The sequence below is a fragment of the Rhopalosiphum maidis genome, chromosome 1 (assembly GCF_003676215.2).
Source record: "Rhopalosiphum maidis isolate BTI-1 chromosome 1, ASM367621v3, whole genome shotgun sequence".
In the NCBI taxonomy this organism is placed as follows: domain Eukaryota; kingdom Metazoa; phylum Arthropoda; class Insecta; order Hemiptera; family Aphididae; genus Rhopalosiphum; species Rhopalosiphum maidis.
This window is the reverse complement of record NC_040877.1, coordinates 9,743,731-9,767,807: the sequence shown is the minus strand read 5'-3', so window position 1 is coordinate 9,767,807 and position 24,077 is coordinate 9,743,731. Positions and strand designations below refer to the sequence as shown.

The 24,077-nt window shown below is 31.7% G+C and overlaps 1 protein-coding gene across 2 annotated transcripts in view; it reads left to right on the top strand.

Moving 5' to 3' along the window:
- The window catches only part of LOC113547789 (discoidin domain-containing receptor 2-like), a 211,092-nt gene that overhangs the window by 167,216 nt on the left and 19,799 nt on the right, over positions 1-24,077 (top strand). For both annotated transcript variants that reach the window (XM_026948289.1, XM_026948288.1), the window contains 2 exons: positions 17,703-17,873; positions 21,636-21,766. In XM_026948289.1, the coding sequence (XP_026804090.1) occupies positions 17,703-17,873; positions 21,636-21,766 (302 nt within the window). The remainder of the gene's footprint in view (positions 1-17,702; positions 17,874-21,635; positions 21,767-24,077) is intronic.

Below are 24,077 nucleotides of genomic sequence, written 5' to 3'. Positions count from 1 at the left end.
TTCGCTTCTTGCTCAATATCCGCTGCCTATAGCTATAATAATAATAAATGTACAGGTGCCTCGTATCTAAATAACCTACAACATTAACCCGTATGTCGCGCGGCCGTGTTCCTTTTATGTAATTTCCTCCCATCGTCCGGAAATGCACGTATTACAAACAATGCAGCCATTATTATTAATACGACATGTTCAATATACATTTAGATTGAAACTTTGCACCCGGAACGTTCTGGATCTAATATTCTAATCGCTATTAAACAGTATATATGTATAGTATTATATTGAAACGTTTGATTCGTTTATACGGAGGAAATCGACAACGGTGCAGATTGCGAACCGTCATAGTCGAGTTTTCAGTTTATCGTTGGAGGTATTGGAGTGTATAAGAAATCGGAAAAAGTCCAAATGGCTTTTTTCTTTCTTAACGAAGTGTATTTTGAACGACACACGTAAAAAAAATAATTCTACTGTAGTCGACAGTACTGCCCGGCGGCTGGTGTTCTTTTAACGATGTAATTTTTTAACGCTTCCGCACAAAATCACGTTCTGTGCAGCTTTTCTAAAGGCCGAGCGTGTTTCTCCACCGCCAATAATATGCTTTTACCAAGCATTCACCGCGTCTTTATATATAATAAAGCCTTATATAGGTGCACCGTATGGCGTATGTGTACTCATATAATATAAAGGTCTATACTACCATACAACCGTACGGCTGCTATTGCTGCTGCAGAAGCCGTTAGCGTTGTCAACGTCTGCGGCGCAGGAAACCGAACGCCGAATAAGAGGTATATGGCGTGTCGTGTGTGGTTCGGCAGTGCTGACACGGGATGACGGGAGGGTGTAGAAAGGGTTTTGTCAAAGGCCGTCTCGTAATACGGAGTATTTGCGGCGATATAGTGAATAATATTCATAAACGTTTTCGCTACAACTGTGTAACTGGCACACACACACACATACACGGCTTATATTATATATATATATATATATATAAGCACATACATAAACACACACCGACTGTTGACTAATGGAGCCTTTGAACGGACGTTCGCATATAATAGGCAACGGTTCCGCCTTCCGTCATCGTCGTCCCGCGGTGCTCCCGCCACACCACACCACCACGCTACCACCTCACTGACGACCTATACCGTAAATACGAAATATCACCGCTTTCGACCTTTAATATGGTTTATACATGTGACATGGGTATATTGTACCCCGTCGACGTCATCGTTTTTGTGTGTAACGTCCGTTGACCAATTATTTATTTTATTATACATATTATATATATATTGTATATATTTGTGTATGTGTGTGTGTGTGTGTATATTTTTCAATTGATGACTATAATGTATACGAACGCCAAAACCAAAGCATAGAATTGCGTGCGCAAAAAAAAAATCTCATCTGTATAATATCTGTTGTGCTTTTATCCTGAACCTGCAACATGCTCGCGTGTACAGTAGTAACAATATATATGTATATTATGTAAATAATTTTTTTTTCACAGAAATTTCGGAATGTGGAGGGTGTTGCCGCTGTTGCACTTAGCGTAGATAATGTTTATCGAAAGTTTTCCGGTTTTATATTACCGACGCTGGGCAACGCTATGACGCCCAGGCTCAACAAATGATGAGTAGTATGTCCGCGTAAAAGTTCAATCCGCAAACAATATTTACCCTGTAGGAAAAAGACTTTATTAGCAAATATTTACTACGTTATCGTTATTATCACAACCAAACACTTGTGTATATTATACGTCCGACAATAAATTCGAAACTTATAAGTTATAACAAGGTATATCATTACCATATTTAAAGACTGTAATTTGAGTGTTAAAGTACTTTAGAGTGCACAAAAGTCTGCTTATTACTGACAAAGTTTACGGACTCAAAATAAAAGACAACTGCTTGTTATAAAGTTATTTATATGCTCACACTTTTTTTCCATTTATTCCGATGAAACAAATTGTACTAATGAAACTTTAATTCTGAATATTCAGTATTCTTTTACTAGTGAATTATTATAAATATTATATTATTATGTATAAAGCAAATAATTATAAGTTACGACATTTATTATTATACATATGAACAATTTTTTTCACTATTTTTAAATATTTAATGTGAAAATATTTAACATTTATTGACAATGATTTAAGCAATCAAAGAATAATATTTAGTTTCTCAGGATTAATGTTAAATTATATGGAATTAATTATACTCATATACAAATACAGAATCCAGTTTAATAAGATTATTCTGAATTAATATATCTATTAAATGTTTTAATTTATTTCTATTATTTTTTTCGAGGATTAAAATAAGATGTTTAATTTGATAAAATATACACACGATATAACATACATAGTGTTTTTATGACTTACTTAACGCGATAATATAGTATATTTATCATTATTATGATTTCGTGTTGTGAGCAAAAGTTATAATATAATCCACTAGATTATTTTTTAAATTGTCTGATATTAATTGTTGCTCATCATTAAGTATATATTATTTAAATAATTTTTTTTTTTTTTAATGCTGATTATATTTACTTACTATAATATTATATAACTGTTGTGTCATGATAAAAAATTACTAATCAGCATACTCTATACTTTTTCTGTAAATTAAATTTACATAATTGACTAAATGTGTTGAGTTTAATTAGAACATTCTCCATACTAAACTCATAATAAAGTTATGTTTAATTATTTTTAATACAAAATAATTAATAAATATGACCTTGGTGAACCTAAGAAGGAGAATTTCCTACTGGATCAACTTTTATTTTCAAAATAGGCAGCAGTGAGTTAAACTGCGTAATTGGGTTAAATCGCAAATACAACTGTGCTTTTATCTGGTTTTCCTCAAGGTGCAATATCATCAACCCTTCTTCTTTCACTGTTAGTAAATAATTACCGGTCTGAGCTACAGTCAGTTAGGCCTCTAGCAAACAACTTTCATAGCATTTCTTAATAAACTTATATCTGGTTTTGTTGATTTATCTACCTTTCCAAATATATATAAATACACAAAGTTCTAACAATAAACAAACTTCGGATTTAAATTAATTAACGCAGTTACATACACTTCACAGCTCTAATATTAATTGTTATTTCTACCATTTCGATAAGACTTGGTTATATTTGTTTACGATGTATAAATCTATAAATTATATTATTACGGTATTAAAAATTCAAGTTATTTGACAGTTTTTAATTTCACAGAGTAATAATTGATGACTATCAATTTTAAGAGTTTTTCACCGTCAAGCTCAGAATTAAACCATAAATGTTATTTATTTCGAGCTATATTATAAAGCCCTCACGCTATAGTTTCTGTCCGCACCTGTAAGTAAAACTAAATTGTATATATTTTAAGAATGTTTATATTATAAAGTGTATACCTACATTTGATGAATAGTATAATTCATTTTAATGCCGGTAATAAGTTATTGTTTAAAAGTTTTTACTATTTTCATTAAATATTTTTTTTTTTTCGTAACGTGTTTTAGTAATAATTTTATTATATTTTAACACAAATTTTAAATTACTCTTACACTGTTGTATTATTTAAATTAAGGGTTTTCACCCTTTTCGAATAATCGTCATACGGTAATTATGAAAAGGGCGTATAATTATAAATTTTAAATACGTATCAAATAGATTTTAATTGGCAAACAGAATCCACCGGTTTAAAATAACACAACGGTCGGATCAAGCGTTTGCTCGTACAGGCGAGGTTCAGACGTTCCGCAACAGCAATGGGATATTTCTAAATCGAAGAGTTAGAATCCGTCGACGAACGGTGTCATTTCGGACTGATCGACTGTAATTGATCATGATCAATACGAAATCGTGCACAAACGGTATTGTCGTCTCGTCAAAGAGCACCGTCACTACCAATTCTCATTCGGCGGGGGCACACGATATTATAATACGACGATATCGTACGTATAACGATATTATACTACTACTACTACTACTAATAATAATAATAATAATAATAATAATAGTACATCAAAAAGAGTGGGAACGGACGCTAAATAACATCACCACTCGAAATCATATATGCGGCGCGTTTAGTAGGCACTCGCGCATATACATATATACATAATATTATAATACTCCTGTACGCTATAATGCGGTAGATGTCGATTGTTCTGCGAATTAACTCCGGGGTCTTTGTTAACGGCGACGGCTTGTCTAGCGCACACGCTCGGCATAAATCAACGTCGGCGGCGGCAGAGAAAATCTGACGGGAAATTTGCATTCGCCGCACACGTGTATTATATATAATAATAATAATATGACGATACTATTACTACGGTAGGTATGACGACGCGTATATTTCGTCGTTATATAAATATGCGTGTTCGCGGACACGATTGCGTTGACGAGTGCGATCGTCGAATAATCGGAACTACGACGACGACTTCCTCCGCGGACATATCGCACGCAGACGCCGTTGAAACGCGTAACACACGTAATATATTGTAATAACTATTACTATATATTATACGGACCTGCGGCGGCGTTTCGTCTTATTAGTACATTATAAACAGTCGTCGGGGCACGCACGCACGCTGTACACATACCGCAGAGGAGACAACGACGACGACAGCGTCAGCAGCCGTCACCGAGTCGTTTACACCGCCGCCGGTGGGATGTGTAAGTCGCACGCACGAGAGTGCCGTACGGCTGAAATATACACACTCGTACAACACACACTATATAATAATAGAAATAATATACAAAACGTACGTTCGTGTATAATACAAATCGTACGTGTGCAGTGTGCATAGTGTTTGTGCGTATCATTAGACGCATGTCGTACACACACGCTCAGTACCGGCTAAAGCGGTTATCCGCGTCCAAAGTCACGTATAGCGGTGTGTGTGTGTGTGTACGGTATCATCTGTCACGACGACGTTGCCCGTCGCCGATTAATATCGTATCACGTTATTATTATTATTATTATTATTATTATTATCATTCACATCGCCGCCGCCGCCGTCGTCGTCATCATCATCATTGTCATGATCGTCGCCACCACCACCATCACCACTACCACTACCATAGTATAGTGACAGACGCTCACGCCCACGAGTATCGCCAGTGCTACGCGTATAATATTATTCTCTAATCGAAACATTTATTGTTATTATAATGCGCGCCTGTCCCCCACAATCACGTCGTATATATTAGCTCGTCAAATCGCCCCCGTTAAATACCCCCTCCCCCCCGGCAAACCCGACAGATGAATTCACTTTTATTCCGCCGCAGTCGTCGCTATGCGTATAACTATATACGTATATATTGACGTATTTCGTCGAGTCCGCGAAATTATTGTTGTCTCGTATCCACGCGCTGTACAATACGATTTATAATAATATTATAATAGGCAATAATATCGCTGCGTCCGTATTACATTGACGTAGTATTTTTTTTATTATTTATCTTCGTCCCCCACCCTATTCGGATGTCCGGATCTCGGGATAATACCTATATATTATATTATAGTAATGCTAATAAAAGTATCATAGCTCATCGTCGCATCTTAGGGTGTCGTTCTTTCGACTTTGTATTCTTATATAGCACGATGAAAAAATAAAAATTGTCTGTGATATGTGATGCTTAATTATTATTCTATTCCTTGATATTACTAATTATTATTGTTAATTTATTGACGAAAAAATCACAAATTTCACTTATACCCACATACCTATGTTGGTGGGGGTAGGATGTATTATAGTGCCTTAATTATGTCTTACAAATAAAAGACACGTGATTTACGATTATTTATAAATTATAAAATAAGTATCTGTTAAAAATAACCAACGCTACATTATTTATTATTTTAGGGTTGGTAGTTGGTATTATGTCAGAGTAAAACATGCATCAGAAAAAAAAAGTTCTTATTATGTAAAAAAAAAAATGAATTATGAAAATATTTTACTGTTCTTAACTGAAATGTCTCGCATTATCGTATTGTGTGTATTATAAGTTTTACTTAGACCAAAAATAAATTTCAAGATTTGATGCAGAACAAAAACTTAGTTATTTTTTTTTATTTGTACAACATCAAATATTATATTCTGTTAAAGATGATATTACGGTCTACAGTTTAGAATTGATCTTTAAAAATTTGATATTCTAAAATAACGTATTTTGGTTTTGTGTCAATGAAATTTACGTTGACTCGCGTTCATTGCTCATCGCTCATTATGCATCAAATATTTTAGTAATAATGTATAACAATATCAACGCGCGTATGAGACACTGAACATTTAAAATACTATTAATAATCGTTCGTGATGTGAACTGTGGTGTGAGCGTTATATGTATAAATATCGTATGCGCGTATATGCGCTGCATAATAATATATTTATCTAAAACGGATTATCAAAGACCAAAGTCACGTATTCACTAAACTTTCACTGGTCACATTACTTTTCGACGTCCGTTCCGAGAAGTTAGTTCTTGTTAGCGGATTGCCCGTCCATAAACTTAACACAGAAACTAGCCGTTTTTATATACGCATAGTCGTAAACCTACGATATAAACCCAATAGTTTTTATAGGAAAAACGATCAATTATTCAATGGTTCGATACCACAGTGGTAGGTACTTCAAATAATACGCTGAAAGTACGCGTACAACATAATATCATTTACATCGTCATCAACCGTAGCTATATAATAAGTATATTGCATTCTGCAATCGATAAACTGATGTTTTTATACTGGTATATAATATGGTGATTTATTTATAAAACATTTACTTTGACGTCTAATATACCTCACTATTGACTCGACGAAACTATCGATATAAAAGACAATCTTTATATTAGATCCGATTATTTTTTATTTAAATATAAGTACCTATAATGCTCCTCGTGCTATATTGTATGAGACACAGTCAATCATATTATATTAAAATGTACTTTACAGTTGCATTGTGTTAATTGTATCAAACATTCGTTAAAAAAACTTAGGTTTATTTTAAATTTGTGTAGTTGTAGTTTTTTAATTTGTATAGTCATAGTATCTGTGGAATAATAATTAATAGCGTTTATAGGAACGATAGACCGCCTAGAAATTTATTTGTATGATTTACATCTCTAATGATTTGTTAATTAAATAAAAATCAAATAGGGTTTTTAATTTTTTTTGTTAATCTAATATTACTTCAAAATAATATAACTTGAAACTACTATTGTTATAATTATTAGATATTTATATTTTATGCAAAAAAATAGGTTGAAACAATAACAAAATATGTCTGTAGTACCTATTAAATTTTAATATTGTCACTAATTTAAGTTCGCCTTTTTATCAAAAGACAAAAAGTACCGACATCAAACAATATACTAATGATATGAAAGACTTAATTTCAAGATATTTAACTCTATTCTTATTCTGTTTGGTATACCACACCTACACCTACCGACCGTTTTAATACTAAACTTTCTCGGAAATATATTATCAAAACGCGTATTTAACTATTAATTTGAGTTACGTCTCGAGTAGACAATTTATAATGTATTTATATATATACATGTTTGATTCACATTTACAATAACAGTTGTTCGGTGTAAAGTTTGCAGCGCATACTTCTCACGTTTAATGAGCGCTTGCGTACAAATATTTAACCAACTGTACGATTTGAATTCTGTGATACAAAGCCACAAAGGTCACAGAATATAATCAAAATTTAGGGCTTATAAACACAATTAATGTATTATATCGTTTAAGTCTGTGGCTGTACCGGTGAGTTCAGATGTGGATCTAAGAACGACGCGATGTGAAGGCATTGCTATTTACATAAATTAAGTTTAGAGTGTGTTTTATTGTATGTCTAATTTTTGTTTAAAATCGTTAAAATTAAATTTGACGATGGTAAAATAGAATATTTAGTTAAATTACTTTAATATTTTAGTTTGGACCACAGGATCTTTACTGCAAAGTATGTGTGGTTGTAGTTGTAGAAAAAACAATTAATTAGCATATTATTTATCAATACGAGTTCAAAAAACTACATTTTGGAACAAAAATATTGCTTATTTTCAAATTAAAGTATAATGTTAAAATGTTTGATCGTACCACTGAATAAAAATAATAAGAATTCAAAAATATTTTGGATAGTGAAGGAATATATAATATAGAATATAGATCATACTGTCCAAATATCTTGTGAATTTCCAATTTGTTTTGTTTATCAATTAAGTAAAAATGTAATTTAATTTTAATTGTTACTAAACGTCACTGATTGAATCATATTTTTGGTCTATTTTTAATAGTATATCCATATCGTGTATATTTATATAGTTTTTCTTTTTATTATTATTATTTTTAATCACAATTTAAGATTAATTTACAATTAACATGCTATATACTTACAAATATGTATAATAAGTAAATTAAATATTATATAATATAAAATGTATTATAATTATAAAAATGAATACAGGAAGTCATTAATTCTTGTTTACACGTTTAAGTGGATTCCCTGGATATTTTTGGAGGAGAGAAGCGTTATTTGTGATTTTAACTGAACATTTTGTTAATTGATAGCCTTCCACCAACTGCTTATACAAGATATGTAAGATTTTGAGATTTCGTGTTTATTGATTCTTGTGAATCAGAATCGGAATCATTTCCTATGGAGTTTGCGAGGGCGTAGTTTTGATTTGCATTTGATTTTACAGTTGAGTAAATTTAATGCGAGATGATGTGTTGAATTCCTTGTAGAATGCTTAGTGTTACGAAGTTATCAGTTTTTGATTTCAGTTCCTGGAAATAAGTGGTTTTGGATGAAGACGTTTGGCAGAATATTTGAAGGTCTTTACAAACTTGACACCTTCTATAATGGGCTGGGTGTGGTTGATTGCTTGACTAAAAAGTGCGAAATTCAGAGTTTTTATTTATTATGAATTCCTTTAAAATGCGAGATCACCGCATCAAGTTATAACTTCTTATCTGTTTTATTTTTTTTTTCACCACTGGTCACAACAAAATATATTATATTACTATAACAATATATACACGATAGTAATACGCTAGTACGTTCTATGATTTCAAAGAAAAAATTCTGTTGCCATTTATTTTGTGTATGATAATTTATTTTGCGCCATATATCTTCGGACGGAGCCGGGTCAGCTAATACACATAATAGGAAAATGTATACGCTACTACTCCGCTATTAATAGATAGTTCGCAACGTTCAAAATATATAACTACAGTGCCTAGATGTTATGTACACTATATCGTTATAACAGTGAGTGTACCCGCGATAGTACTATAATCGTAATATAGCTTAATATTGGCGTGAACATCCGAATACCGTCGTAACTATTTCATTACGGGCGCCGCCAATCCGACGTACGCACATATATTGTACTATCATCGTCATAACAATACTATTATAATATTAACGTATTATGTAATCCTTTGCTGGTCGTTGGTATCGATAACGTATTGCGGTGGCTAAAAGCTTGGCCGTGTAAACACGACCGGTGGGGATAATTTCGGCGCCACCGGTCGAGTTTTAACGCGTTGTATATACAATATACATACGTACGGGGTATAGTATATCCAAATAATAATAATATGTGCGGATGTCGGCACGATACTCGCGGTCGGCGGAAGACGCGCAGAGGGGTAATGAAGAATTATACGATCTGCGAAAGAGGGACTGGCGCTACTGGCACGTCATACTATTATTCTCTCGCTCGGTTTACACTGTATTCGTATAATAGTGGTCCCGTATACGTATGCGCGAGGCGGGATGGGTATCGTTTTTTTTTTTTTTTTTTTTTTTATCTTTTGTTGCACCGTACGGCCACGGACTTTGAATTCGGACCGGAAAATTATATTATTACATCGCGCGCATAAGCTATAATATTATCATATATTATTATGTTCAATACGGCCGGCCCATCGTTCGGAAATATTATATGCCAGATCCGCCGCGTGTACCCCGCAGCCATAGTAAATGCGTCCAATCGCGTCATGCCCCTACCCGCAAAGCCGGAGTGGCCCCAGAGGGCCATTGTAAAACACGTGCCGAAAGCGACCGAGTACCGGCTGTGTGTATATATATATATATATATATATATATATATTTCCAACCGAATTTACGACGCTCGCGAGACTTTTGACCGCTACACGGGTCCGGTCCGACACACGGCCGCCCGCGGACCTTTCTTCCCGCACACGATACCACATATATTATACCGCCCTGCTGATACATGTACCTGTTACGGTCTTGTCATCGCCTCTATATTATACACAAGTGTGTGTGTGTGTGTGCCCGTGGCGGTGATGTTACATAATATCATAATATAATTGACAACATTATGGTAATTAGTTATTATTATATTATCATATTATTAGGTATATTGAATTTATAAATATTGATTAGATTCACCGCTGTTGGCAAGTATGTTTACCATTGTGTAACGTTATTATTATTATTATTATTATTATTATTATTGTTGTTGTTGGACGAGGATGGTATAATACGCATCGTACTCCAATTAATGCGTATATTATTATAAAATATAGACAACGCTTCGAGTTTTTTGAACGGAAATGTTTCTCGACCTAAATCTGCATAAATTTATCAAATCAAAAAGAGATTATTGTGTTACACCATGAAATAAGATTTTACCATACAAATGTCTTCATATTATTATTAGTGTTATGGATCATCGAAAATGGTGTACCTAAATTGCATATTCGGGACGCCGTGTTACATATGATTTTATTGATGAAAATGTTTAGATTAAAATAATTTCATAGGTACGTTTTACGAGATACCTGCAGATAAATTATTTAACAGCATATGGGAACAAAGAAAAAGTCATGTTGAAAGCGTGCACTGAGATTCAAGGGTCCTCGAAGGTCCTAAGTCAGTTTTCTTGGAATCGAACGTTGTAAAACATAATGGATTATTATTACTATATTATAATATAATCGTTTGAATATGCGTACATCGTTTCAATATCCTATGATAATGCTATTTTATGAGTTTTTTTTAGATATTTGTATATGTATTTAGTTAAAGTAATTGAAGCAGATTAAAAAAATCTTGATCGGGAAAAAATGTCTACAAGCTGAAACACAGCTGTGAAACGTATATATATTTTACGGACTAGGATTTAGGTATGAATAGAACAACATTATTATACTGTAGCAAATCGCTTTATATAATATAATCATAATATTATTTATAACGGTTGATTATACATAAACATTTTGAGTTCATAACCAAAATCGTCTACATCATATAATTCAACAGTATTCACAATATATTAAGTACACAACTCATTTTATTTTTTTACATATTTCTAACGATCTTGCAGCTACGACAAAAGGATAATTATTATTAATTAGTAGTTTCGAGTGGTAGTTAAAAGGGTTGGTTATGGGATAAACGAGCCCCTCTACACCGACAACTAACAAGTGTGTGTAAATGTGTGTTAGCGTGCATCTACTCGGTTGCATAGTGTCAAGCGTCTACTTAATCCGCGTGCGTGTGTTGTATACCATCCCTCGGGCTGCTTCTTATAATATTCAAGCGTTAAATATGTAAAGTTTGAACAATTTTTTTTCTCTTTCCAGTTTTAACGACACTGCTACGATGGCGCTGCTTAAACTCTACACTTTTTTCACGGCGTCTCAAATGAACGTCGTATAATATATAATAACCTTCTCGCTGCTGTAGATGATATTCGTTAGAAGATTTCATTTATTATTATAATTTTAATGAAAATTCTTGTCGCTGTGGTTTACACGAGTGACTAGACGAAAAGTACTTTTTATTCGCAGAAAACGTACTCACCTGAAAACTCAAACGTAGTTATTAAATCTTATTCGTTTATTTTATAATAATCACATTTAAGTTTTCAACGTTTACACCGGATAATCGTAATACATTGTATTGAATTTATTTATTTTTAGACTTAGCGACACATCAATACATATCAAAACGTGTCTATACCTATGCCGTTGTCCTTTATATTTCGCTCGTGTAGTAAATATACAATCCGCTGGAAGTAAACAATTTTAATAGCTTCTTTGAATTATAATTTAAAATATGTTTACCGGCAATCATTGAAATTATCTTGCATCAAACAGAAATGTGCCATCAATTATCAACTATTGAGCTCAAAGTATAAAGGCGCGTCGTAATAAATATATAATAATAATATCTTATTATGTTATGTTATAATTTCCAAGTAGGTACTTTAGTAAAGTGAAAATTGATTTGAATTAACTATTATCTCCAAAACTTGTACATAATTAATCAGAGACTATGTGCCTAGATGTCCGTTAATGTTAAAACTTTTATCACCATAATCTGAACTGTAACACCTGGAACCGGCGGTACAGCCGTGGTAGACATTTCTTGAACCAAAATAAGCTGCTTTAGAACTAATCAATTGTTGTAAATAATGAATCAGAGGTATTGGGTATCTCGAACAAACATCTAAGTTTCCAACGTACTTGAATGTCAGATTATACCTGGTAATACGTACCAAACGTTAACTAAATACAAGGTGTTTGTGATGTTTTAAAAGGTAAAATATCATGTTATTACTATTGCACAAAATAAAACGATACCTTTTAAAATATTTAAAGTATCATTGTGTGTTATATCGTGTTTTGCTTTCAAATGTGTTTACTGGGCGTACAAAAATTAAATTCAAAAATACTCAGCAGGTTTATTTCAGTTTTGCTAAAAAGTTATTTTATTTTTCACGAGGACAATACAAATTAATTCAAATAAAAAGTCAAAAACTGTTTACTATAATTTTTTTTTTTTTTTTTGTATGAGGATTAGTTAATAATATAACAGTGCACCTTTGTGAATTTACTTGTTCTGCTAAGAAATAAAATGACGAACAAAGGATAAGGCATTTCACTAAGAATTTTCATTTTTTAATTATTTACGACAAACAAAAGAAAATATGAAACACTTTTTTTATACATGAGATAAGACAATACACACTATTATTTCTTTTGAGAAATGTAATTTTAGTTCCCTTTAATATTGGCAGACAATATTTAATAAAGAAGGTATACAAGTCATTAAATGATTTTTAAGATTTCTCATTACTTAGAATTTTTAATATTCTTGTAATTTTAACGCTTGAATCAGACAATGTGGTCATAATTATAATTCACTTTAATTATTAAAACTATACTATAGATATATAAATATATTGTATTTAATACAATTAAAATAATTAATTTAATATTTAATTTTTTTAGTTATCTTATTAAAATATATTTTTATAATCACTAGCAAAAGTATATTTTCTTTTTCATAGTATCGTATGTATTATTTATAATTATTTTTTAATTTTTAACAATAGGTTTCTATTTTTCCCCTTAGATAATATTATTATCATTTTGTGTTATTAAAAACAAAGGAGCTTTTTAATTTCATTTATATAACTGTAAACTTACGCTTAACCTAGTTAAACATATGCAAAGACCACTATGATCAATTTATCGGTGATATAAAATTTATAAAATAATTTGAAACTTCATGCATGTACGTTTATTGACTGTATTGCATAATATTATTTTCTACGTATAAAACGGCGTGCAAAGCGTTAGATACCCATCACGGTTTGATCTATGATACAACTTTAAAGATTATGAAGTATTTTTCTTCGTTTCCCAGTCCACCGTGCGCCAGCAGCGCTCTCGTTTCGCAATATCTTGTCCGGAATTGGCCTGCACACCCCGGAAACGACGTATCAATCAATCAGCAGCTGCAACGGTATTAAACTGTGTACACCAAACTTATACTATACTTGATAAATAAACATACTTGTTTCGTGTTCGAACTTCTCACGCGCTCGGCACACGCAAACGCTTTATGTTATATATTATTATATTAAGCTCGACAGAGATAAAGACAGACAGACGTACAGAACAGAGAGAAAACGAGATAGAGATAGAGCAAATAGTTTTGTGAGAAGTTCGCGAAACGTGTGTACAGCTGAGGGGAGGGGGGCTGTGAGAGATCATCGGAGCTAATGCGTAAAGACTTATACACGGTCGTTGAACGTGTGGAGAAGTTTGGTAGTAATGCTTAACGCCCAGGTACCCACTTACGCAGGCGCATTACTGTTTACCGTACGCCGAACTTCGAAGTTGATTAATTTGGTCAGGACTCCGTGGACAATAATTGTACAGATGACACAGTAAATTCGCTGATGACAGCAACGGCGATGGTCATGACGATGTGGCCTAGTGGGGATTCAACAAAACAACGGGTGAGAGACGTTTTTGGTTGTAAGTAAACGATAAGTGGGCTGCACCATTGCCCAAATTCTAATTACGGAGCAATGTTTGATTTTCAACTACAGTACGTTTCTGAAAATATTTGTTCATATTATTATCATTATAATATTACAGTTACTGTAAAATATTCAAACACATTTTGATGTGATCGAAATGTTTGTAATAAGAAATGTACACGCCGATTAACCCATTTTGAAATAACCCTAAATATGTTCGCGTCTTTACAAAATAAGATGTTCTTTTTAGATAACGGTGGTACGCTTTTAAATATTTCAAAAGAATCTGTTTAAATAAAACATTTTATGTTCGCTTAGATGGATATCAAATTACCCAAAAATGGCCAAAAACTAATCTTATTATGATGAAGTTATTTAATTTGCAGTTTTTAATTTCTTGTTTTTCTCGAAAACTACTGAGAAATTCAAAAAGATACTGTTTCAAAGACTTAACTATTTTTTACATAAATAGATGCTATTATATTATTATTTTTGACCAAATAGTAATAAGCGAATTTGAAAATTCCGTATTATACTTATTATTTCAAAACCAGTAAATTTCTCTAAATCCATAAAATTATTTTGATTTTGTTCGGTTATCTGAATTAAATTTTTATTACTATCTTATTTACGTATATATCTACATGTAAATCATTCTGAGTGCAGTAGTATTATTTATTAATTTAAAATAAATATATCATTATGAAAATGGTATACTGGTACTTTTAAGCATTGACATAAGTAAATATAGCATTAAAAAAACAATTATAATTAAGCATACGAATTTATATTACGCAATTTTGTTTTAAATGTCTTGTTACTATAACTAAACATTTTTATATTTCCCCCTCACAATAATACCTATTACATTTATAAGATTTTTAATTGTGCGTGTTTCATTTTTTTTACTCAAATGTACTTTGGTTATAAGCTATTATTTATTACTACTATGATTATTATTTATTGTAAAATTGTAGCAGTCAATAATTTACAAAACTTTGTTTCAAGTAAATGAATTAATTTAGTTTTGTATTATACATATATACAAATATATGTATTTTATACATTATTAACTAATTAAAAAAAAAAAATTTTAATTTATTTTAAGAAGTATATTAATTAGTAAAGACAACAAAATTTAATTTTTAATCAATATACATATTAATGTATATTCTTAGTAAATTTGAGAATAATAACCTAACTTGCGTTAAACTCTCGTAGATTCAAATCACGCGTTTAAGCGTATCGTATCGTAACAGACTGTGTAACAGGAAATGCAGACGTAACTGCTACAGAAGCTGAAAACAAATGATTCAATAAATAATAATAGCAATTTAATTTATCTCGTGCCTTGTTGAATCAAGTAAACAGTTGTGGTGAGCATATAATCTCACCGATAGAAATACTGGGGCAACGAATTGATTCAAACACGATCGCCTTTTATACGCTCGTATGATCGAATTTCTGACGAAACGTATGTGCTTAATTTGTCAAAAATCACGTTACTTCTCATATTACATTATTATATAGTTTATTTATAATAAACCGTATTTTTCTTGAGAAATCCCACTTTTTTCTACCTTAAATTATTAAATAGAAAATGTATTTTTTATACATTGTGTTGTATCTAAAGATACAATGTATTTAACTATCAACGTATTTTCATTGTAAATCGTGTAGTCCGTTTTCAAATCTTAGCAAATGTATCCCCAAAATAAAACATAATTAAAATGTAAAACTACTTGAATATTCATTATAATAACAAATTAATCACGCTATCGAGTAGTTGTTGTATAATATTACGGCATTACGTTAACGTAATAAAAAAATTCTAAAAATTCTTAAAATTATATTTAATGCACACGCGGGGGAGGGGGTGAGAATTTTCGAAGAATCATTTTGCATATAATATTATTATTATGATATAATTTTTCTAATTGTTCAGAGTAAGACCTACAGATAATAATAATTATTTATCGAAATAAATGACTTGTGTGAAGAAACTTCGTCACAGTTGATTTTTTGTATTTTAAATTTTTAAACTCCATCGATTTGGTGCATTGGTTATCTCAGTGACACAACCATAGGTACGCATAGATACAGTTAGTTTAATCGTAATGGCAGACAATCGATGTACTTATTATTGTGAGTTACGATGATAATATAATATATATATATATATATATATCCACGTGTCGACCTAATCTTACCGGAAACGTCCGCGCGGGATCCGGCGGGCTTAAGATGTGCCTACACTTTACTACTCGTGCCGGTGCATTAACTCGTCGACTTCTCTTCATCGCCGACGCGTACAAAGTGTGTGTATATATATATATATATGTATCAGACTCGACTCTCCATTGAAACGTGCCATTTACAAATGCTAAACCAGTCGGTGCTGCAGAAGTTTGTTTTGCTTAATGTTTACCGACCGGAAGTCCGGGCTTATGTTTCGCAATACAAAATACCCGCCCCCGTCGTTTGGCCGCAGTTCTTGCGCGCAAAGAGATGGCTGCGGGGGGAGGGGATCAGAAACTGGCGTGTCTATTATGAACGCGCCGAACTTTCGCTCCCGCGCTGACACTCCATTATGACCAAAACTTTACCACCGCCTATAATACGCAGTGTACTACTTTCACGCGCGTTTATATAATATTCATACAAATAAATATATATATATATGTATATATGTGTGTGTGTATAATACGTGGCAGTAACCCAAATATTTGTTTCTTTCGTTCGAATGCTAAAAGTATCTAAAACACGTTCTTGATAAATGCTTATTCACGGGGTTGAGGGTGTTTGATTAGATTACTGGTTCTCCTTAAAAATCTCCCACACAAGAAATTTTCTATATAATATTAACAATTTTTCTAAAAGTTGTATAATATTGATTTTGTGTCTGTATAAAAGTAAATATAATATTATGACTATGAGTACTGAACTATTTACTTTAATAGGAGTATATTTATTGACATCTAAACAATTATTTTGTAGAGTAAAATTTAAATTTGAATTTTATTTTAAACAATATTATTGGCGTGGTCGAAATTATGTGTGTGTATCTTTAGACTAATCTAAAATAGTATTCTGTTAAATACTCTAAGCTAATGTACTTCAAAGTCCATAAAATAATAACTTATAATATCATAAAGTCATGTATTTATCAGTTATTGTAATAAATTAATAAATAATAGAAATATATTAAAGGTATATTATTGGTGAATTTATATATTTCGCACATGTTTGTTCTTTAAACTGTTGTGTGATTAAATAATTGTATAATATCATCCCTTTACACTGTTAAATATTTATAAATAAATATTGTACACTATTTAGCTACTGTGTACATTTATTAATCATATTGATTTTTATTTTTTAGAGAGTGTAGTGAATTATGTTGCGCCCAGAGCCGACACCGAATTCGAAGACATCAGTTATGATGGAGACATGGCACGATCACTCATGACTGGCGGTCTGGGAATGCTGACCGACAGTTTGTACGGAGCAGATGATTTCTTACAGTTCGATTTGCAATTCCATAAGCCTCTCAGTGAGTATTATTCATATTTACGTTAAAAATATATGTATTTCATAATATTCAAAACAACTTATTTTCGTTTACTATGGATTTAAACAGCCTTAGTGTCAATATTTTTTTGGAATACTTAAGCGCAATAATTTTTACTTCGAAATGTATATATTTTATACAGAGCTTAGTTTTCGAAAAGCATAATATGGTGTATATAAGCACATGAAATAATAATTTACAAACAATTTTTGATAAGTAAAATATATCAATATCCCAATTATGGTACCTGCCCATTCGTTGTATTAAATAAATTAAGCTCAAAACTAACTGGTATTATCAATGTAAAGATGTAAATAGATGGATTGTCAAAGTTACTTCATTTTACGGTGTTTATATTCTTTATATTTTGGCACATTAAACCGTAAAAAGATAATGTTTTTCTACCATAAATATGATAATAATAATAATACGAACATAGTCCTAATATTTTATGGGCACTGGGTAGGTAAGTAATTGATAAGCTACTTTAAATGTTCTTCTTGAATATTTATTTTAAAAAATAAAGTTTACCAAAGCTTTCGATATTAATTTCAACATATGGATTTGTACAATGTTGCTGCAAACTGATATAAGTCTAACCGACAACGCATTACAAAATAATGCATCAGATATCATAGTAATTATTTTACATTAAATATTTTTATAGGTTATAGGTATATTTATTATATTTTATTCGAACCATCGTTGCGTCGCTACGGTCGAATCATCCGTATCCCGATGACGTTATACAGTAAATAATAATAATAATAATAATAATAATAATAATAACGGCACGAACAACACACTGCAACAGTGGTACAGATGTACGTAATATAGAACTCGTTCAGAAGAGTTATACGCAGAATTAGAAATTCGCGTTCGCCGCCGCTCCCGAACGGCAGTCGGCCGAGATACGCGTTATATGGTTAAATCTTATTAACTCGAACCGCGGCAGAGACGAATGTCGCAAATTATTTCGACGGTTCGCATTCACGAGTTATATACATCTATACGTATTATAAACATACACTCAAAGGCAAAAAGCGGTGCCCGCCATTGGCGCCCGACTCACTACGGTATAAATCAACGTGCAGATTGCATAACCACACGGAGGCTAAAACGTCAACGATGAAGACCGCGATATTATTTTCGAGCGCCGCCGTCGCTTTGCGCGTACCTACGCAAGAATAATATTATCATAAGAAACGTATTCCGAGAAGTTTTTCGACGTCGAACGTTTGTGTATTATTGTGATATGACGTAAAAAAAAAAAAATTCGCGGTATTTTTTGGCTTTTAGAGTTATTGGGATCCGCGTGGTTCCGGAACCACCGCACTTTAGGGTAATTTACCGGTCGCAGACGAAGGAAAAGAAGAAAAAGAAAACGTTTCTCGCTGCAGTGTTATTATTAAATAAAATAATGTATTCTAATAACGTCGTCCGTCATATAAAGATAGCGTCTTTCTAAATAACGGACCCAAATGCCGCCAAAAAGATTTTATTGTTTTATACGTGTATGGCATGATATTATAATGCTGTAATGTCGTAATCGGGAAGACCTAATATTACCTAATATTGTATCTCTTTAGAAGGAGTTGTAATAGGTTTTAATCAACACGTTTGGCTTAAAATTCTTCCATTCCTTACGTATATTATATTTTTAATAGTATGTTATATTCTATGATTTAAAGACTGTTTTCATTAAATGTTTCTTTGAATTCCCTCGTGTTTACGCTGCAGTGCATCGTATATTATTTTAATAATTTAGACGGAGTCAAAACTCTATAATAGAAAATTCTATTGTATGTACACTGCATAATATAATATTTATGTATAATAAGTTATAGTATAATATAACGTATGTTATAATATTATGCTCTCTAAGATTGCACAGTGAATATAATAAATTGTACAACACATTTGAGCTTATATTATACCCAGATATTTTCAAAAGTATGAAATAACACGTTATGAAATGTAAGAGGTAAGAATACCGAATATGCATCCTATACAATTTGAAAATAATGAAAAAAAAAAATACTAAAATAAAATAGAAAATGTTCAATATTAATTTTAAATATTTATAAATATCCGGTTAATATAACACAAACAGTAAATATGTATATTTTATTAACTAAATTTAAATTTTTATAATCTATTATTTTATATTAAAATAGTTTTGTTTTTATTTGTTTAATATACACGGAGAAGACAAAGCGATTGAATAAGTTAAGAATAGTATATTGTAAACACTTAGGTAAAAGTATTTCAGAGAATGGCCTCAGAAAAATTATTATAGTTTTTATGATTGCACAAGTTAAAAGAGCATTCAAAGGTAAGAACTATTCATTCACTATAATGCTAATACGTCAATATGTATGTAAAGACGAAATTTTAAACAATCTAACGTGGAACGTGACATTGTTTATAGATGCAAAAGAATGGTGGATAATTAGCTCAGTATAAAAAAAGTAAGCTTCAGACCATTAATATGTGGTGCTTTATGAAATTGTTATAACGATCCCGTTTGCTGAAAGAATATCCATGTTAGAGGTATTACACAAAAATACTGAATAAAATAAAATTGGCAATATTATGGCAATGCATTCAGTACAAAAAATATAAAATTCTACGAAATAATATAATTTTAATACACGATAGGTCTTACAATAATAATTGAAGGAAATATTGAAGTATAATATGTCATAAGAAAAAGACCGAGGTCAAGGTATATTATGACTTAAATCATTCTATGAATAGATAAAAGTACGAGGACATATAGGGATTAACTTAACTTAACAATGACCCATTAAAAGTTACAACAAATTAATTTAAGAATTAATAACAAAAAGAAAAAAAATATATCTTCAATTTGATCAATAAAAGCTTACATATTAATCGTCGACATTGAATCTAATACGGAAGTTCGTGGCTGCGTGAGTGGAAATTTTATTGGTAGAATTAATTACAAAACGCGTTCAAAATATTTAAATATATACTCACACTTATTTTCCTGACGAAATTTAATAAATTACAAAGTAGTTTTTTATTGTCATACTATATATACACATTATAATTCGACCGTAAACATCATAAAATTGAATCATTTTAACTTGCAATAATACTTCGTAATTTATTTTTATTTGTTTGCTTTTTTTTTTTTATCATCAAAACTATTTTTAAAAACACTTTTAATGTTCGTAACACTTGCAGCACGATTTATAGCAAAACTCAATTCGCATTTAAAAAATATCTTACCGTAGGTTAGCCTTATTATTTGCCTTTAAATAATAATACATAACTAAAAATAAAAATAAAAATGCGTGTAAATAAAACAAATATTTTAAATCGTATGTAAAACGTTTTCCGATATTTTCATTTTACAAATATCAAATAACCGAGTTCGGATTACACGTAGACATATGTGTATTATTTTATTAGTATTATATTATATTGCTAGTGGTAAATGATGTACGTGTCCGTTTGACCATTCAATTTGTATACTGCCTTTGTGCCGGTAAACATTCGTTATTTTAGTTGCGGTCACTGACAAAAAAAATATACAGAGATAAAACGTATATATTATTATATTTTATTCTTCCTTTGCTCTTTTACCATATTTCTTACGGTTCCTTAAATACCTTTAAATATCGTTCTACAAAATGTTCTGGATTATCATAATAATAACATGTGTGTATAATTCTATTGATATTTTTCTACGGTTGAATGTTTTTATTGTTGTAGGCAAGAGATGGGTCGGCTGGTCAAACGATTCCATTGGCAATAAGTTGGATTTGGTGTTTGAGTTCAACGGATTCCGAATGTTCAAAGAAGTAAAAATACACAGCAGCCATATACCGACCAGAGACGTAAAGGTGAGTTGCCCGTTTCGCAGTACTGTAATATATATATTTTTGCATTCGTAATGTCTACACCGCAGGATTTACGAGCTGCACGGGTTAATCGAATCACAGTCACTAATTATGCAATAACAGATTATGACGTATAGGTACTTAAACTTAAGTCAGCCCTTAATAAATATTTATTTTTCAATACGATCGTACCGTGATTTTCGATGTGCACAGCAAACAGTGTAAATATGCATAACCGTGTGTCCGCAGGATTTAAAATTACTATTTTATCATCATAATATTATAATATATCACGACTCATATATAATATTTATATATACATATTATAGTAGTGCTATAATAATCATAGAATATAATATTTGCCATATTCACGGCCGGGTCACGTGGTTGATTTGCTTACCCGTAATCAACTTAATGGCGATAAGTATTGAAAAACAAAAATCAAAGCTCTGACAAACGCGAATCCGAATCGCCAGGACGTTTCGGTAAAGCGTTTGAGATTTTAGCATATACAACTCCCGAATAAAGATGCACAACCGGTGCACGATTTGAGATGGTGCGATCATCGCGTGGCGTTCGTATTCGATAAACTCTATACGACCTTGTTTATTTCATTTTTTTTCTTTCCATTTTACGAGTCGCGCTAAAACCGTCCGATCAATCGGACAACGACAAAATCACTATAAAACCGACGATTTCTCTCCCTTCGGCGGCTACCGTATATTATAATCGCGCGTCTGCAATACGACGTGAGCCGGTCGCTCGCACGTTATTGTTATTATTATTTTAATTTATAAGTAATATAACGTTTCGCGTACAAAGCAATACACTATAATGCTGTGCGCTATTATACGTTATTACGCGTTCATTGTTTCCTCGCCGCCCCGTTTGTATATTACTATTATAATATTATACGCGCACTGCAGAAACGGAGCCGTCGCCGCCGCAAGTGGTCGCGCGATTGTCCCTTTCCCCCATGCACTAGCCCGCAGAACGACATGAAAGCTCTCTCAGAATAGTAACGAACAGTCATTGTGCGCTGCTGGGCACATTAAACACAATGCATGTACAGGGCGATTGGGCAAACGCGCGCTTACCCCCCTCGTCAAATTCGAAATTGTCTTATCGCCCTGTATACCTATATGAGCTATATGAGTGCGTAATACATCCGCCGCTGTCGGATATAAGTATACACTCGACATTAATGCGGTTCTGTGACAGTTTTTTTTCTTCGTTTTATCGCATTCGTTTGCGTCTAGCCTATAAACGCGCCACACGCACGTCGCAAATGGCGTGGGCGCGACCTGAGAACGCTAATTCACACTTCCCATTTTCATAAATCGTCGTTCGGCAGGCTATGGGCGCGTCGTGTGTGTAGGCCCGATAGGGGTAATTTCTATTTTTCCATATCGACGATAACTTTCCGGATGATATTATTTAATGTTTACACGTTTTTGAATACTTTTTTCAGCATAACTGCGGGATCGTTCTCGAAAATTAAAAACAATGATACTTTTAACCGTTGTCGGTTATTATTTTAAGCTTATTACATACTTTTTTTATTATAACTATGTACGTTTTCAATTTAATGTTCTTATGTAGACAGTTTTTTATTGAAAATTCTAAAATAAAATCAATATTTAATATTACTTGCGTATTTATAAAAGTATTCATAATTCACATGTATTTATTTATAGAGTTGATTTAATTAAAAAAAATATTTCTTTTTACGTATCTAAACCTACTACTTAAGTATACCATTTATAGCAAATAATTAATAATAATTATGATAATTATAGTTATAATTAAGACTCGGAAAACAAATGCAAAGTTCATGATTTTTTGGGTACTCTATGACAATGTATTTTATGTAAAAAATTAATTCCATGAATAGATACTTCAAAAGTAAAACTTTTATTTTGCACTTTTCAAGCATTTCTAGGTTATTATTAACATTATTTTATTAAGTTTTAGTACATATATCATAATAATATTGTATTGCTTAAGCTTTTAGTGTAAATTAGAAAATTCAAAATGTATCAAGAAATATTGTTTTTATAATAATTGCTTTAAAAGTTTTTAGACATTTTTAATCCATACCTAAGGTTGGTATTTTGTTTTTTTATTATTGTTAGTTTAGTTGAGACAAAGAATTGTTACAATTTCTGAAAATCAAATTGTCATTTTTCTATCGCTTATGTAATTGCGTGTCTATAAACAGAATATTGCTCATTATTAAGCAGTATTTGTTGAGATGTTAAACATTTTGATATACTGATTTTCGAGACCCTTAAAAGTTATAATAATTGGCTTT